The sequence below is a fragment of the Scardinius erythrophthalmus genome (assembly GCF_964197995.2).
Source record: "Scardinius erythrophthalmus genome assembly, chromosome: 14".
Classification (NCBI taxonomy): Eukaryota; Metazoa; Chordata; class Actinopteri; order Cypriniformes; family Leuciscidae; genus Scardinius; species Scardinius erythrophthalmus.
Genome location: NC_138234.1, coordinates 10,919,736 through 10,939,481, shown reverse-complemented (window position 1 = coordinate 10,939,481; position 19,746 = coordinate 10,919,736). Strand labels below are relative to the sequence as shown.

Sequence of the window (19,746 nt, the reverse complement as noted above, 5' to 3'; positions counted from 1 at the left end):
ATTCTGTTTTCCTCTGTGCTGCTGCCAAAGAAGCACAGCAAGTAGAGACTTGGAGGTTTCTCTTCTCATTATGTCCTGCCCCAGACAGTTTGTGATGGGAGAAACAAAGCTTTTTGTTTCTGAACAGCATTCACTGTTGGTGACCCCTGCTGGTCAGAACAGTGTAAATGCAGGGAAAACTCAGTCCAAACATGCATAAAAAACACTTTTTACAAACCAATTGCAAATGTTTTATTTAAGGTGTAATCTGTTAAATGCAATTATCATCTAAAACGATTAAATATGAAGTGTCTTTATAATATTTTATATTTTATTCAATTTTAGGGCTGTTGGTCGTTTAATGGAGAGCTTGGTTAATCAACAGTCAACTTGTTTCATGTAGTTAAGTACTAACATGTTTATTACTTATATTTTGCAAGGTTTTGCATAGTCTGTATTAAAGTATCAGTTTCCATCATGCTCCAGCTTTTACAAAGGTTGTAATTATTGAAAGGATTGTGTTTTGGTGTTTTGGAAATTGACTGCAAAGGGAGCTCTCTGCAGGGCCGGTAAGACAGAGGTCCCAAGAGGGGATGAGGCGAGGTCAATGAGGGTTCAACCTTCTCGCTCCTCTCAGGAACCTGATTAACAGGTCGTGCTTTCCCACCGACTTACCTTCTACTGCGTTGTGATGTACGACGATAGCAGCAACATACACTTTCAGGGTGGAGGGAGACAGCCTTCATTCCAACCCTTCTTGCAGAAAGGAAAGAATGACTCTGATTGGACATTTACGGGGGTCCTCCTGGTGAGAAGAGCCCGATTCAACAAACAGGTTCCACTTCCAAGCATAAGCACGCCTCGTAGAGGGGGCTCTATCTGAAGTGAGAGTGTCTACTACCACTGAGGTTAGGTCACTATAAACCTCTGGGTCCTGTTCAGAGACCACACATAGAGGTTCTAGAAGTCTTAACGCGGGTGCCATATGGTGCATATGGACTGAGAAAGCCGGTCCTTCCTCAGAGGAATCCACCAAGGAGGGGCTGTCGCAAGGAGCTTGAGTTCTGGGAACCAGGTCCGGGTGGGCCAGTACAGCGCAACCAGCAAGACCTGCTCTTCAATCCTCCCTGATCTTGCACAGGGTCTGTGCGAGTATAGGCTCACTGGGAGAAACGCATACTTGCGCAGGCCCCGGTGCCAGCTGTGTGCCAGTGCATCCGTGCCGAGGGTCCCCTCAGTCAGGGAATAGAACAACTGGCAGTGGGATGTGTCCAGAGCAGCAAACGGTCCACCTGAGCAACTCCAAAGCGCCTTTAAGCGACCTTCCTGGGGGTGGAGCCTCCACTCTCCTGGGAGTGTGAGCTGCTGTGAGCGTGTCAGCAGCACATTTGAACTCAAAAGCCAGAGGAGGAGATGGTGGGCGAGTTACGACATGCGATGGGAGCGTAGACAACCTTGGTGAGTGATGTACACAACGTTTAATGTGTTGCCCATCCAGACATGTATATGCGTCCCACAGCAATGGGAGAAACCGTCTCTACTACCCTTAAACTTGTCTGCTTGATTGTCCAGCATCTTAACAAAACCACAATATTGTGCAGCATTGCTTGGGGTAACGTTGTCACGATTAGATCCAAGGAAGACAGAGATGATTGAAAGGTAACAAGGTTGTTCAATAAATAACGCAGAAACATAACCAGCAGGCAAGATAGCGTGGAATGCACAAACAATACCAGAGACTAGACAGAACACAGGCAGGAACTTAAATACACAGTGGCGACAAACTAAACGATTAGCAGCTGTGATGAATGTGATTAGTGTCCATGGTGATTGATAAGAGGCAAGTGAGGAATGAAAACAAACTAAAAGTCTATGAATTAAATAGAACTTAACATAATGGTGACCAACGTATTACAAGTAATGCGAGTATTTTTTTTAAGAAATAAATCAGGTGTGTTCTAATGCAGTGGTTCTCAATTCCAGTCCTCGTGACCCACTGCTCTGCACATTTTGTATGTCTCTCTTATCTGACACACTCAGTTCAGTTCATGGAGTCTCTCCTAATGAGCTGATGATCTGGTTCAGGTGTGTTAAATAAGGGAGACATACAAAATGTGCAGAGCAGTGGGTCACGAGGACTGGAATTGAAAACCACTGTTCTAATGTATTGGATCCATGCATCAGGTCTTAGAGAGACGGCAGTCTATTAAACCTGCTGTCTGTGTCATTGATAATCAAACAACATTTAAAGCACTGTTTATTTCATTTGTATCTTTCTTATATTGTATTTGTCATATTTATTGTAATTGTATTGTATTGTGCATCATTCTATATTTTAAAGATAAAAGACAAATAATTTAATGAAATAACTTTATTGTGATATAAAATTACTCATATCATGAAATAAGGTGTTGGTTCATCCATCTTTATGCCAAACTGTAGCATTGCTGCTTTTAGTTAGTGTCTAATCAAAATTTCTTTAGTTTTCATCAGTTTTTTACATTTACAAAGTCATACATTGCATTTATTCTTAAAATGACTCACACACATTGACATAAAAAACAGGAAATTACCTATCAAGGTATCAAAAAGGTGTCAAGTTATTTTTAGAGTGTAGGGTCACAGCATGAGTATAAGTTCATGATGCATATGCACACAAAGTATATTATATTTTTATATTTTGAAGTAATATCTCTGTATAATTTAAGACCTTTGGTCAAACACCAGCATTGACGAGCTCAGTATTTTTAAGGGAGCAGTTTTCTGTAGAGCAGAGGTCAAACGGTTTCATGTGTAGCAGGAATGGAAAAAGTCCTTCAACCACAGGCTATGAGACACACTATTCATATCAGGTGCACTCAAACAGACATCAAACACACACGTCTAGCAGCAGAAACACTCATGAGCTCTCCATCCACCCAGCATATCAAACCACACTGATTGAGACCACAGCAGGTTCTCACCTTTTGATGAGTGTTTTCCATCCATGTTTTTTTTTTTTTTTAAATGTATGAGACCTACACACATGATCTCTGTAATACTTTTAAGAGCCAAACATAAAATGATCCAATGGGCCAAACGATTTTTTTTTTTTAGGAGACCATTTCATGAATCCATCTTTAAGTACCACACTTTAAAACGATGATTGATTCTCACCAAAAGCTCAACCATAGACTCAGACTTGAAGGTTGTCGCTGGTCACACGGTTGGGTCTTGATACTTTTCTCATTGTAATCGGTGCATAAACCACATGATCCTCCTCTTTTACTTCCTGTAAAAAACACATAAAAAAAGATAATAATAATGAATGTGATAGGTTCATCCTAAAGACTGCAATGTGACACATAGGGTTATTTTTCTCTAAGTAACACAAGTGTTTCTTGCATGGAATGATGCTCTTATGGCTCTTGTAAATATCTGATATGGTGCTGTTATGTGTGATGTGATGGATGATTATGCAGACAAAAACACTGATCTCCATCTCCATCTGACTCACTGCTGAAATGATACAAACACACTCAACAAAAAATAAATAGTCTTACCGATTTCTGTGCGTTTCTTTTAAACGCAGGTTCTGCGTAAGTGATCTCGTCAACTGTTTCAACGACAATAATAGATGCATTAAAACTACAATACTCAATCCTAACTACATCTGATTCTTCACAACATACTGTATGTGTTATTATTAGGACTGTCAGAAATAAGGCATTGCACATTTCATTAAATGTTTAGCACTGCCATTTTTAAATAAGGCATCAACAAATTGAATTTGTCATTAGGCCTTTTTCACACAGAAAAAAAGTTACAAACAGAGTATGTGTTCGTCATTACATTAAGAAAGACATTCTTTACACATAATTTATGAAACCCAGTAAAGAGCGACATTCAGTGTCATTATTACACAAAGACATGTATTCTGATGAATGTAATCTACATAAATTGCCCAACACAATCACTACAAATATTATTTTGGTTTCTTTTTATATTTATCTAGAAGGTGTTAACTACAAAATTATGAAACTAATTGTTTAAATTGTAATTTAGGGCTAAAAGGGCAATCAATCTACTAAAATATAGTGGACTATTATTTGTTATAATACTTGTTAAAATCAGTTTGTAACTCTTGCCTTCTGTGTCTGTTTTGCTTTCTTTTCTTTTTTTGCAGATCCAGAAGATCCCGAGTGCAACTACAATCATCAGAGATCCAGTAGAGATCAACATTATCAGAGACACTGGAGAGTGTGAAGAAGACTGTGTGTCCGGTGCTGTAATGATAAAGAAAGAAGTGAATGTGCATCATTATGATCTACAACAGAAGCCTGCAAGTAAACACACACATATATCATCGGTGCTGTGGTACCTGCACATGTGTGACAGAGTGTGTTGATGTCCAGATGTGTGGTCTGGTTGCTGATGGGATTGTTCAGCACACAGCTGTAGGTGTTTTTATCCTGATATTCCACCTCCAGAGGTAGAGAGAGACTGATGCTGAGATCACACACACTGATGCTGGACAATACACTGATTCCTGCGTACCAGGAGAGAGTCACACCACTCACATTCAACACTGATGAACACACCAATGAACAATTTGATGATGATGAGGAACATTGTGAAGAATTACTGAAGATTACAGGAACGGGCAGACGATCTGAAAAACATGAGAGAATAAACAGAAATATGAATACAACAATCAGTCTTTAGGTGTTGTGAATTGTAGTTTGTGTGGAGTGAGTGTTTAGTGCGTTAACGGTCAATGAATGTTTCTGACAGCTCAAACTATACAAATATTTATCTATGTATGTATGTATGTAAATAGAATATGTACTGTACATGTTTAGATAAATTACATCTCACCATAGACAGAAACACTGAATGTTTTTGATGATTTTTTCGCTCCACTTATATCTAGTTGATAAACTCCAGCATGTTCAGTTGTGGTGTTTGTGATGGTCAGAGATCCAGTTTGATCGTCCAGCTTCAGTCTGTCTCTGAATCTCCCATTACGACCATCGTCATTTGTGGAGAAGATGTGCTTTTTTTTATTCATTCTAAATATGAGAGACTTTTCAGCTCCAAATTTCCACAGTATCTCGTCGTCTTCACGTATTTCAGTAAGATCAGTGTTTAGAGTAACAGAATCTCCCTCCATCACTGACACTGAATCACCAAACACACCTGGAGAACAAACAGATTTACACAGATTAAAGGTCCCATTCCATGGATTATTTTTATTATTTTATCATGTTTCCAGGGGTGCCCTTATAATGTTAGTATGTTTTTTAGATCAAAAATTGTTATAATTTAGAAATAAAAGGCATATTTCCTAGCCTGATTTCATTCCCTGGTTTGAACACTCTGTTTGAAGGGGCGTGTCTGCTGTGAGACTTCAGTGTAAACGCCCTCTGCTGTGATTGGCTGACATGCTTGCATATGAAATATCTGGCATTACATGTGGAACTATCTGGAAAACTTTTACTATTACAGCTATTATACGTTTTTACTATTACAGCTATCGGGATTAACGAATCGTGAGAAGTTTTTTAAGTATTTAGATCTCTTTCAATCACATAAAAAATTGCAGTGACGAGCATTGAGCAGATGACAGCCTGTTGATCGCGTGAAAAAAGATCTTATCATTGCAACGCAGTTTCTGCACTCACTAATGATTTCACCAATGCAAACATGAGGCATATGAATACAGTAAGAGCTTCGTTGTGCAGTGTAACAGCGTCATTGATTTCATAACGAGTGTTGGCAAGTGTCCATATAAACTCGCGCTGTGTGATTGACAGCTTGGACGATTGGAAAGGGATTGTTCTTTGATCGCTTTCTGTATATTAATCACAGTTTAAGTTAGATTATTTTCATCCTACTAAGAGAAACGATGTGAAGTTGATCGCTACTTCCATATTAAATCACTACTTACCGCTTGCTGGAATATATTTGAAATTGTCCCCTTCGTCAGTATGAAACGCTGAGAGAAGTCTGCTTGATATTATCCCAGGTTAGAAAAACAGTCCGTGGTGAAATGGACTGAGCAAACTAACTTCGAATTAAACTTTTGCGGTATCCGATTATAGATAAACATCAACCATCTGTTGACATTTCGCCATCAATACGCCTGTGTTCCTGTGGGCGGAGGTTAGTCTAAACACGGTTCTGGTGATGTCACTAATGACGGAAGTAGAGGGGTGTAGTCCAATCGAACCGTTTTTTGTAGTCAACTTCTGTTAAATAAAATATCTCGCTTGGCATTGAACTTTGAGCTTTATAATTTTACAGATATTATTTATACTCTAACAACAACATTACACACTAACTAAAGTTTGAAACATGGGATCACGTAGAACGGGACCTTTAAGGCTCCTGATGGTTTACAAAGCCTGAAATCAGCTGTAGTTTTTATAGTTTACAAGTTGAGAACATCCAGAACAGCGGCAGAAACACAAAACTAAATGAACAACCACATAGAGTTTGTCGCATCACTTAATGTTAAACACAGATTAACAAATCAGGGATTATTATTCTAACCTGGGATTTAAGTTCATCTACAGTTTATTTGGTCCACAACGATGGATTCGCCATTGCAAATAAACATCAACAATGTTAATATTCAATTTCCTTTTATACTGACTACCAGAAACTTCTCTCTGACATCAGTTGCTCTTGCAGAAAAGAAAAATAAATGTGTAAAATGTCTTTATAAACCTCTACTGTTACAGAGAGATTGTCAGAATCAAGCAGAGAGAGAGAAAACATTGCAGCAGCGCTTACGTGGCTGGAAACATGTGACCCTGGATCACAAAATCAGTCTTAAGATGCACGGGTATATTTGTGGCAATCACCAAACAATTCATTGTATGGGTCAAAATTATTGATTTTTTTATGCTACAAATCATTAGGATATTAAGGAAAGATCATGTTCCATGAAGATATTTTGTAAATTTCCTACCATAAATACAGTGAGGAAAATAAGTATTTGAACACCCTGCTATTTTGCAAGTTCTCCCACTTGGAAATCATGGAGGGGTCTGAAATTGTCATCGTAGGTGCATGTCCACTGTGAGAGACATAATCTAAAAAAAAAAAATCCAGAAATCACAATGTAGGATTTTTTAACTATTTATTTGTATGATACAGCTGCAAATAAGTATTTGAACACCTGTCTATCAGCTAGAATTCTGACCCTCAAAGACCTGTTAGTCTGCCTTTAAAATGTCCACCTCCACTCCATTTATTATCCTAAATTAGATGCACCTGTTTGAGGTCGTTAGCTGCATAAAGACACCTGTCCACCCCATACAATCAGTAAGAATCCAACTACTAACATGGCCAAGACCAAAGAGCTGTCCAAAGACACTAGAGACAAAATTGTACACCTCCACAAGGCTGGAAGGGCTACGGGGAAATTGCCAAGCAGCTTGGTGAAAAAAGGTCCACTGTTGGAGCAATCATTAGAAAATGGAAGAAGCTAAACATGACTGTCAATCTCCCTCGGACTGGGGCTCCATGCAAGATCTCACCTCGTGGGGTCTCAATGATCCTAAGAAAGGTGAGAAATCAGCCCAGAACTACACGGGAGGAGCTGGTCAATAACCTGAAAAGAGCTGAGACCACCGTTTCCAAGGTTACTGTTGGTAATACACTAAGACGTCATGGTTTGAAATCATGCATGGCACGGAAGGTTCCCCTGCTTAAACCAGCACATGTCAAGGCCCGTCTTAAGTTTGCCAATGACCATTTGGATGATCCAGAGGAGTCATGGGAGAAAGTCATGTGGTCAGATGAGACCAAAATAGAACTTTTGGGTCATAATTCCACTAAACGTGTTTGGAGGAAGAAGAATGATGAGTACCATCCCAAGAACACCATCTCTACTGTGAAGCATGGGGGTAGTAGCATCATGCTTTGGGGGTGTTTTTCTGCACATGGGACAGGGCGACTGCACTGTATTAAGGAGAGGATGACCGGGGCCATGTATTGCGAGATTTTGGGGAACAACCTCCTTCCCTCAGTTAGAGCATTGAAGATGGGTCGAGGCTGGGTCTTCCAACATGACAATGACCCGAAGCACACAGCCAGGATAACCAAGGAGTGGCTCTGTAAGAAGCATATCAAGGTTCTGGCGTGGCCTAGCCAGTCTCCAGACCTAAACCCAATAGAGAATCTTTGGAGGGAGCTCAAACTCCGTGTTTCTCAGCGACAGCCCAGAAACCTGACTGATCTAGAGAAGATCTGTGTGGAGGAGTGGGCCAAAATCCCTCCTGCAGTGTGTGCAAACCTGGTGAAAAACTACAGGAAACGTTTGACCTCTGTAATTGCAAACAAAGGCTACTGTACCAAATATTAACATTGCTTTTCTCAGGTGTTCAAATACTTATTTGCAGCTGTATCATACAAATAAATAGTTAAAAAATCATACATTGTGATTTCTGGATTTTTTTTTTTGATTATGTCTCTCACAGTGGACATGCACCTACGATGACAATTTCAGACCCCTCCATGATTTCTAAATGGGAGAACTTGCAAAATAGCTGGGTGTTCAAATACTTATTTTCCTCACTGTATATAAAACATTTATTTTTGTGAGTGAATGCAGCACAATCGTCAAAATGAACAACTTTAAAGGAGATTTTCTCAATGTTTCGATTTTTTGCACCCTCAGATTCCAGATGTTCAAATAGTTGTATCTCAGTCAAATATTGTCCTATCCTAACAAACCATACATCAATGGAAAGCTTATTTATTCAACTTCCAGATGATGTATAAATCACAATTTCATAAAATTGACCCATGTGACTGGTTTTGTGGTCCAGGGTCACATAAAGGGGGGCAATTAATGGACTAATTTGGCAGCATAATTTTTGAATAAAGGACAGATAACCAGACCCAGATGAAGAACACATGTAGCAATCTAGGCCCCTTCATAGTGTGTTTGCTACCCTTATTATTGATTTCGCAAATGTCAATTTTCATAACCAAACACACAGTAATACATCTGATTTTCATACTAAATATTCCAGGCTACTTATTGCATTACAAAATAAATCCATTATTAACGCAGATGTGAACTCAAAGCAAACAGGTTTCTAAAAACAGCTTTTGGACCTTTTTAACTGAGCGTGTAGCAGCCACTGTATTACTCTAAATTAAAAAAATAAAATAATTTAAACCATAATTTTACTTACCAATCAGACTCCAGCAGCACAAACAGAATACAACAAACACGTGAAACATTTTCCTCAGTAGTTCGGTGTCTGATGAAACTCTGCTGAAAAACACGTCTATATGTGTGAATCCTCCCACAACCCTTTGTCCCTCCTAGTTTCACTCGCTGCATTTGCATATCATATAATGTTATAGTTCATCTGGCCTTCTTAAGACTTAAACTGTTCTCAATTTGTGAAATATTCTTTATTTCTTATCATTTAACATACTATTTGAAAAGTAGTTGTCTGACTGTGTTAAATGGCAAAAGTAGAAGAATATCTAGTGAACTCTTCGAATTCTAGTGATTTTAAGATGGTTATGTATATTTATTCAGTTCTCAATTTTAGTGTATTTAAAAAACAAAGTAAAAAGTTAAAACTGTGTCTGATCTCATAGTGCAAGTTCTATTGAAGTTCATCTTCTGAGTCAAACGGAAACCTTGGTCGGTGTACTTGAGAAATGTGGTTTGATCTGGACCATCAGCTCTAGGTGAGAGTGTGTGTTCAGTGTATGTGTGTTAAGGTGAAGAGTTTCTTCCTGCCCTGCTTTTTATGAAAACGAGCAAGAAGGGGGCTGGTCAAACACTGAATTCAGTACAGACTACAGAAGTCTATTAACATTTTTTTTTTCTATAGTGCATAAAGTGCAAAGTGAATTTAAACCAAATGAATAAGAGCAAACGTTTCAGCACATTGCTATCTTCAGTGCTCACTCTGCAACACACATTCACCCTTTTGTTGGTAAATTAGCAATTAGGGGTCATCAGCTGAAATAAAATCAGCTGCTTTTATGAACCTCACAGTTAATGCCCTCACAGAACAGCTTTACATACAAAAAAAATACTGAATCCATAACACTAACCCTATCAACAGTCAAGTCAGATTCAGAGGTCAATCTAGACTCTCCCACACCGGCTAAAACCATAGACAGTATATAAACTGGACACAGCGACCCCATTGGATTCAACGGAGACAAGTGAAGTCAGTTAGAAGCACTGACTTCCTGATGGTCGAGCGTACTGCGCAGACTCAAACTGAGCTTGACGACGTAGATGTGACGTGAGCAACCCGTCTGTCTTCTAGTAGCTGTGCCAAGAGAAATCTGAATCATTCCCTTCCGAATCTTGCAGAGACGGAGAGCGTGAGTAGGAGCTGTCCAGGAGCAGGAGAAACTTTTGCTAAGTATTCTGATTAATTATTTTGTCATTTTGCCTCCACGTCCCCCCGATTGCCCGCGAGCTTCTCCTCCTGTCCATACGTTAATCTCTCTACTGTGCGACAGAGAGTCGCGTGGCTGTGACGCAATCGTTAGCCTATTTTTACAAAAACTGCTTCTACGGGGCCATAACGTAAGATACAAGGTAATGGAGCCTTTTATACATTTCCGTGTTTCTTTAGAAATAAATAATGGACAAATGGAGTCTTTAAACGCCTCAGATGTAAAGTTATTTGCTGTCAAAGTGACGCCAAAATGAATGGTAGTCAATGGAATGCTAACAGCAGGTGATGGTTTGTTAGCCAATGGCGGCCCTCGGGGATGCTACGCTTTTCGGCCTGGTCAGACCGTGAGACTGATGTGTCTGCAACTTGGAAATAAATATGCCAAGAACGGCTAAAGATAATTCATCTCTATCGTCCATTCTTTTCCTCCTTATGCAACGCTAGTTGCAACAATAGTGTAACATACCTCAACACTACCGACTCATTAAATCAATGAAAATTTGATCAACCAAATTTCGGTTCCTGAGAAGTGAGATTGCATCTGGGCGCGAGAGTAAGACTATTTAAATACGAATCCTTTTCTGCGTGTCTCTGTGTGAATGTGGTGCAGACACGCGGTCTTGTTTACCACACACACACTGAAGCACGAGTGACGCTCACTGTGTTTTTCAGCCTCTGCAGTCTCACTATGAGAACATGAATGCATTTCCAGAGTCGCTCTGAGAGTCTCTGAAGTTGTGATGTAGTTAATCTGAATAATTTCTTCTTCTTTGTTTAGCTAGTAGAAGTTCTGAATGGCCGGTATCTTAAAAATTTTGTAGGCCAGTGGGGGAAAAGGTTAATATCAAATCCTGGTTATATCCAGGGGGGTTATCTATCAGCCGGAAACTGAAGCTTCCCCGGGCGCCGCCATTGATTAGCAGACCATCACCTGCTGTTAGCATTCCATTGACTCCCATTCATTTTGGCGTCACTTTGACAGCGAATAACTTTACATCTGAGGCGTTTAAAGGTGCATTTCGCAAGTCTCTGAGTTTTTGCAGAACTATGCCCCCTCTGGCGACAAGCGAAACTGCAACCAGAGGTGTGCACGCTGCATGACGTCACGCCCAGTCTCAAATTCCGTCCCGAATCCCTCTTATTTATTTTACTGTACAGGATTATAGAGGCAATCGCAGTGACCAGAGAAGGGCTCATTCAGCCCATCAGGCAATTGTTTAAGCATGTATGGGTTAGAAAACGGGTATTTTTAACATGAAATGTTGCGCAATGCACCTTTAAAGATTCCGTTTGTCCATTATTTATTTCTAAAGAAATACGAAAATGTATAAAAGGCTCCATTACCTTGTATCTTACGTTATGGCCCTGTAGAAGCAGTTTTTTGTAAAAATAGGCAAACGATTGCGTCATAACCGATTGGGTGGTGTGGCGCAATGGATAAGACACATGCCTTTGGTGTGAGAGACCCGGGTTCGAATCCACTGTGAGACACCAATGTGTCCCTGAGCAAGACACTTAACCCCTAGTTGCTCCAGAGGCGTGCGACCTCTGACATATATAGCAATTGTAAGTCGCTTTGGATAAAAGCGTCAGCTAAATGAATAAATGTAAATGTAAATGTAAATAACCTGCGACTCTCTGTCGCACAGTAGAAATATTACTGTATGGACAGGAGCAGAAGCTCGCAGGCAATCGGGGGGACTTGGAGGCAAAATTACAAAATAATTAATCAGAACACCTACTAAAAGTTGCTCCTGCTCCTAGCTCATGGACAGCTCCTACTCACACTCTCCGTCTCTGCAAGTTTCGGAAGGGAATGATTCAGATTTCTCTTGGCACAGCTACTAGAAGACAGACGGGTTGCTCACGTCACATCTACGTCATCAAGCTCAGTTTGAGTCTGCGCAGTACGCTCGACCCCCAGGAAGTGAGTGCTTGTCGCTGTGTTCATTTCTTATTCACCTTATTTTCGAACGCGGAAGTAAACATGGGTCCAATATCCGGTTTTTGTGCGGCACTTCCGTTTCCTCGCTTCCCTGGGCTAAATAACAATATCGATCGCGAAGGATTATGCAGAGTTGACAGAAAAATGTTACACATGCCGTAGCAGATGAATACTACAAAGAACTAAAGCCCCGCCTCACTCAGTTAGGGTACCGGACCTGGTTGAAAACACTCATGCATCTAGCTGGCAGAGTGACAAAACTTCGCCGGCGCCTTCAGCACCGCCCTAAACACAGTCGAGCCAACGCTGGACTAATATATCTATGGAGGTATTTTGTCATGTCAAATGTGTTAATAATGCCATCAGAATGCAACCAAAGCATAGGATAGCAATAAGTAGATGGCTATAAATAATTGTAAATAATACAAAATAAATGCCATGATCATGCCATTATGCCATGATCACTAGATTTTATGTCACGGGGTGACAAATAAGCCCGGGACTATCCCCGCCAGAGAAATGCCCTTGTTGAGATCCGGGAAGTGAAACACCATTCCAAAGCCAGGGTGAGTGCCTGTCGCTATGGTAACCGAGTGGCGGATTGATAGCAGGTGTGGGTAATTTGCGCTGAGCGTTTGAATGGGGCCACGCTAGCTCATGAGAGTATAAAAAGTCAGAAGAAGAGAAAGCATGTGTTGTTGTTCCTCTCCTGTTTGTGGTGCTTTTGTTCTCGTTTGGATGTGGCTGGCTCCTGTTGGGAAGTGTTCTCTGAAGTGTGTCGTTGAGGGCTCGTTGTGAGGAAAAAGGAACGTCGTGTGTATGAGGAATTGAAGACGGAGGGAGAGAGGATTTAAAGAGGGAAGTGCATCGTCGGGATGAAAGAGTGAAGATAAGTAACTGATTATTGAATCTCCTACCACACGTTTGATACTGAGATAGATGTGGGTTGAAGTGCTTGGAGTGTACTGTATGGATATCACTGAGTGAATTAAACTGATTCTCTGCCATTCTTATCTCCTCTTCCCGTTCGGATGGTGAAACGAATCCAGTTTATGCCTATGAAGTGTTTAAATTCTCCTTCCTCTCACTGCCGATCCTTTGCGTTTTGAACCGAGACCCAGGGTGAGTGCTGGCCTTAAGTATACTTGATGAGTGGATTTGCAGTGTTTGAATTGACGTTCCGTCTCTTCCCCCGTGTGGTATATTGGAGTGGAAATTCCTGTGAGTGTGTGAAGGTCTGCTTTTAACTGCCGTGTGCTCGCCCAAGAGGCAGGCTGGTATATTGTACATCTTCAGAGCTTGGAGAGATCGAGTACGTCCAATTTGCGGGAAGGCTTGGGAAGGACAGCTGGAGTGACGTTTCTGTCTTCCCCACGACACCTGTGAGAACATTATATTGCTGTGTGAAGTATTGACTCTGTCTGCCCTAGAGAAAGCCCAGCTCAGTCTGTGACTGTGAGTTCGCTACAGCCTTGAAGCCCACCTGTATGGAGTGAAGTTCCTGGTTTCTCCGCGACACATGTGAGAACATTATATTGCTGTGTGAAGTATTGACTCTGTCTGCCCTAGAGAAAGCCCAGCCCAGTCTGTGACTGTGAGTGTGCTGCAGCCCCGAAGCCCACCTGTATGGAGTGAAGTTCCTGGTTTCTCCGCGACACCTGTGAGAACATTATATTGCTGTGTGAAGTTATGATTCTGTCTGTTCCAGAGAAAGCCCAGTTCAGTCTGTGACTGTGAGTTCACTACAGCTTTGAAGCCCACCTGTACGGTGTGAAGTTCCTGTCTTCCCCACGACACCTGTGAGAACATTATATTGCTGTGTGAAGTTATGATTCTGTCTGTTCCAGAGAAAGCCCAGTTCAGTCTGTGACTGTGAGTTCACTACAGCTTTGAAGCCCACCTGTACGGTGTGAAGTTCCTGTCTTCCCCACGACACCCATGAGAACACTATACTGCTGCGTGAAGTTATGACTCTGTCCGTCCTAGAGAAAGCCCAGTTCAGTCTGTGACTGTGTTCACTACAGCTTTGAAGCCCACCTGTACGGTGTGGAGTTCCTGTCTTCCCCACGACACCTGTGAGAACATTATATTGCTGTGTGAAGTTATGATTCTGTCCGTCCTAGAGAAAGCTCAGTTCAGTCTGTGACTAAAGCCCAGCTTGGTCTGTGACCGTGAGTTCGCTACAGCCCTGAAGCCATCGGTACGGTGTGAAGTCCCTGTCTTTCTTGCGACACACGTGAGCCATTCTACCTGTGACCGTGAGTCCGCTACAGCCCTGAAGTTCATCTGTAGGGTGCGAAGTATTCACCCGTCCAAGACACCCGTGAGAGTTGTGCACCGCTCCTGAGCTTGCCCCCTCCTGCCCTAGGGGAAGTCTCGTATGGTGTTTACGGAGGACCTGCTGCAGTCTACCTGTCCACTTCTTACCGTTGTAATTGCCCTTGGTGTAGAAGGAGCTCGGTCGACCTACTTACCGTAAGATACTTACCTACACATTATTGACTGCTGTGAACTGTTCCCCACGTGGAAGAGGAGAGGAAGCTTTGACCATCTGCTCATTGGAAAACTCACCTGTTTCACCTCCTCCCATTGTGAACCTGATACCAGCGTGGAAGAAGGAGCTCGGTCAATCTATCTACCGTAAGATACTTACCTGCCCATCATCGACTGCTGTGAACTGTCCCCTACGTGAAAGAGGAGAGGAAGCTTTGACCATCCGCTCATCGGAGAACTCACCTGTCCATTACCCCCCACCGTGCACCTGATACCAGCCTGGGAGAAGGAACGTCGACAACCTACTTACCGTAAGATACTTACCTGTCCATTATCGACTGCTGGGAACTGTTCCCCTCACGTGCAAGAGGAAAGGAAACTTGGATCATCTACCCACCTGTGAGGAACTCACCTGTCCAATACTTACCTGTCCAGCACTCCTCACTGGGAATCGCCGCCCGTGGGGAAGGGTGTGTCTGCTTGCCCCGCCTGGGATCCTCCCTGGACGAGGGAGAGAAGAAGACTTTTAGATTAGGATTATAAATTATTTTACTCTCAATAAAATTGTTACTTTTATCCTCCGTCTCTGGTCTCGTCTCTGGCACGCTCCTCAAAGTGTTCTTGGTCTAGGGGTGGGTGTAGTCTGGTTCGGCCCATCCCGACCTGTGACATTTATACAGGGGTTACTACAGTGATTTTGTTTCTCCTTGGAGTTTTTATCATGGTTTTTATTGAGACTTCATAGCCCAGCCACTTTTCTGGTATCGGGTGGTCTTCTGTAGGTCTTGTGTTCACGAAATGAAAAGAACAAACATACGGTCGTTTCGATGGTTTCTTCAAATGTAAAGCTTTTAACCACAGCTTTTATTCATCAGGCCGGCGACACACTGGCTGCATGCGTGTCCGTTTTTATTTCGGCTCCCATGTTAACTGGTTAGAACGTGCACACTGCCTGCGTGACACGCGCGTCTCGGAAAACGCGTGCATGCTATAAATAGAATCGACGCCTATTTTTCACGCGACACGCAAGCGTTTTGGAAGCGTTTCCAGGCTAAATAGAATAGGAAAAGATGTTTGTATGTCATTTTGACATGAATACATATTAATAAATTACATTTTGATGGTTGAAAGTTTAGGTTTTGACAAATGCAGATACAAATGCAATGAAAAAAAATATCCATTTTCTAATATTGCACCTGTCAATACAGAACGAAATATTCTGTAGCCTATTTTGCCATACTGCCGACGTTGTCTTTGCTGCTAACGTTATATATTTATGTTTAACATTAAGTATAGGCCTTCCACAACTCTCTCCCCATTATGTCGAATCACCAATGAATGAGGCTTATCATATGTCACCTAGCAGTGCCGCCTCAGACACGTTTCTGGTGTGCAAAGACGTGTAAAACGCCACGCAACAGAAACGCCACACAGCCAGTGTGTCGCTGGTCGTAGGGCGCCTGATGATTAAAATGTCAATGATTTCGATGATTAAAACACTCCTGCTCCAAGTAAATCTTTCTTTTGTACCAGTTATTATGACAACCTCTTGTGTTGATATGTTGATAGCTGTAGTCAAAAATAAGACGAGAAAGTTTACACCACAGAAGAAGAACAGAGAAGATTTAGCAGCATATTCCTGCAAACGTTGTGGTAGCAGACATGAGCCCCAGCAGTGCCCTGCCTATGGCAAAAGATGTTCGAAATGCAATGGAAAAAAACATTTTGCAAGACAATGCTTATCAAAAGACAAGCCCAAGTCAGTGAGGCTAGTTGAAGATACTGACCTGAGTGAGACTTTCTTTGTTGGCATGGTGTCAAGTGACGATGTAAAAAATGATGCCATAGAGGAAAATGTTAAACACTTAGAAAATGAGGATACATGGATTGTGTCAGTGCCAATTAATGGTGCTTTAGTGGCACTAAGGATTGACACAGGCGCACAAGCAAACTTGATAAGCATGACAGAGATAAAGGCCATGAAAGAAAAGCCTAAAATAACCAAGAAACCAGTGCAACTGAAAGACTACAACGGAAAAGACATAGAAAGCAAAGGCCAGTGCAGACTGAAAGTAACGGTAAAGGACAAAAGCCACAATGTACATTTACATTTACATTTAGTCATTTAGCAGACGCTTTTATCCAAAGCGACTTACAAATTAGGACTAAATTAAGCGAGTCATCATGAAGAGGCAAAAACAACAACAATGCAAGAAGTGCTCAGAATACAAAGTTTAGGCATTATTCAGAGTAGCATAAGCCTGATAAGTGATGTTTCAAAGGGCAAGTTTTTTTTTTAGTTTTTTAGTTTTTTTTTTATATGAGGTTAAGTGCTCACGGAAGAGATGGGTTTTCAGCTGTTTTTTGAATGTTGCCAGTGATTCTGCATTCCGGATGAGGCCGGGGAGAGCGTTCCACCAGCATGGAGCTGTGAATGAGAATGTTCTGGAAAGTGATTTTGTGGCTCTCTGTGATGGAACCACGAGACGTCGCTCGTTGACCGATCGTAGGTGTCTGGTAGGGATGTAGACTCGTAGGAGTGAGTGAAAGTAGTAGGGAGCTGAGCCTGTGATAGATCTGTAAGCAAGCGTCAATGCCTTGAATTTGATGCGAGCAGCGAGAGGTAGCCAGTGCAGAGAGATGAACAGAGGAGTGACGTGGGCCCTCTTGGGCTCGTTGAAGACAAGACGAGCTGCAGCATTTTGGATCATCTGTAGAGGTTTTGTTGCACATGCTGGAAGTCCGGCCAAAAGAGCATTACAGTAGTCAAGCCTAGAGATGACCAGGGCCTGGACGAGAAGTTGTGTTGCATGCTCAGTTAGGAAAGGCCTGATCTTCCTGATGTTGTGCAGTGCAAACCTGCATGATCGAGCTGTCTTTGAAATGTGATCTGTGAAGGACAGCTGGTCATCAAACGTTACTCCAAGATTTCTGACCGACCTTGATGGGGTGATTGATGATGACTCTAGCTGGATGGTGAAGTCGTGTTGTATAGACGGATTGGCAGGAGGACGAGAAGCTTAGTCTTTGCCAGGTTGAGCTGCAGGTGATGTTCCTTCATCCATGTGGAGATGTCCGCCAGACAGCTTGAGACCCGTGCAGCTACTGTGGGATCATCTGGTTAAAACGAGAGGAAGAGCTGTGTGTCATCAGCATAGCAGTGGTAGGAGAAGCCGTGTGCCTGTATGATGTGTCCCAGTGATGTAGTGTAGATGGAGAAGAGGAGGGGACCAAGAACTGAACCCTGGGGAACCCCTGTGGTCAGTTGATGTGCTCTGGATACCTCGCCTCTCCATGCGACCTTGAAGGACCTACCTGTGAGATAGGACTCAAACCAGTGGAGTGAAGTTCCTGTGATGCCCAGTGATGAGAGGCTGGACATAAGGATCTGATGATTCACAGTGTCGAAGGCAGCAGACAGATCCAGGAGAATGAGGACTGAAGACTTGGAAGCAGCTTTTGCGATCCGTAGGGCTTCTGTGACTGACAGTAATGCAGTTTAATGCAATGTACTGTTCTTTGTTGTACCTGAGGGCCGGGAGTCACTGATCGATGGTGTATCTTCAAAGAAATTGAACCTGGTAAGAAGAGTCTACCACATCAACTGCTCAGAAGCAGTAACTGCTCACACAGGAACAGTTGAGTCCATTGTGCTTCGTTACTCTGACGTTTTTAAAGGACTAGGATGCCTTCCGTGCACATACAAAATCAAACTCAAAGAGGATGCAACTCCAGTTATCCATGCTCCAAGGCGAGTTCCAGCTCCACTTCGAGAGCGCCTCAAAAAGGAACTGGAAAGGATGTGTCAGTTAAAAGTCATCACAAAAGTAGAAGAACCGACAGAGTGGGTCAACTCAATGGTATGCGTTGACAAAAAGAATGCAAGCAAAGAACTGAGAATATGCATGGATCCAGGAGATTTAAATCAAAACATAAAATGTGAGCACTACCAGATACCAAAACGGGAGGAAATTGCAAGTGAGATGGCAGGAGCTAAGTATTTCTCCAAGCTAGATGCAGCACAGGGTTTCTGGCAAATCAAGCTGGACGACGAGAGCTCAGGATTCTGCACATTCAATACACCTTTTGGGAGGTATAGATTCCTGAGAATGACGTTTGGCATAATATCAGCATCTGAAATATATCATAGAGCAATGAACAATATGCTAGAGGGCCTAGAAGGGGTTCATTGCTATGTAGATGATGTGGTGATCTGGGGATCCACGCTACTTGAGCACAATGAAAGGCTGACAAAAGTGCTCCAAAGGGTGCGTGAGAATGGATTAAAGTTAAACCGTGCTAAATGCCAATTCGGTGTGCAAGAAATAACATTTCTTGGAGACAAACTTTCTTCTCGAGGGATAGAGCCTGATGAAAAGAAAAGAAAAGCCATTTTGGGCATGCCGCGACCCACAGACAAGAAAGGGGTGCTCAGAATAATGGGGATGATCAATTTTATTGGAAAGTTTATTCCCAACCTATCAGTGAAAACATCAGCATTGAGAGAACTTCTCCATGACTCCAATGAGTTCAAGTGGACATCGAGAAATGAGCGAGAATGGAATGCTCTAAAGATAACACTGACAAATGCACCCGTGCTTGCGTATTACGATCCCAACAAAAGGCAGAAGATTTCAACAGATGCGTCGAAGGACGGACTTGGAGCTGTCTTGTTGCAGGCAGAAGGAGATAGCTGGAAGCCAGTTGCTTACGCTTCTAGATCCATGACTAAGACTGAAACAAGATACGCTCAAATTGAGAAAGAATGTCTTGGACTAGCTTATGGATTACAAATCTTTCATTGCTATGTCTATGGGCTTCCAACATTCACAGCTGAGACAGATCATCGCCCCCTTGTGGCAATTATAAAAAAAAGTCTCAATGAGATGTCACCGA

At 42.1% G+C, this 19,746-nt stretch overlaps 1 protein-coding gene and 1 long non-coding RNA gene across 2 annotated transcripts in view; both read left to right on the top strand.

Annotated features, from left to right (window-relative positions):
* LOC308701565 (uncharacterized protein) overlaps nucleotides 1-1,110 on the top strand; it is a gene marked incomplete at its 3' end in the record, with an annotated part of 61,170 nt that extends 60,060 nt beyond the window's left edge. Inside the window, exon 5 of the mRNA XM_081383921.1 lies at nucleotides 922-1,110. Coding sequence (XP_081240047.1) covers nucleotides 922-1,110 — 189 coding nt within the window. The remainder of the gene's footprint in view (nucleotides 1-921) is intronic.
* LOC308701967 overlaps nucleotides 1-19,746 on the top strand; it is a 756,660-nt gene that overhangs the window by 181,631 nt on the left and 555,283 nt on the right. The gene's annotated exons all lie outside the window — the stretch shown is intronic.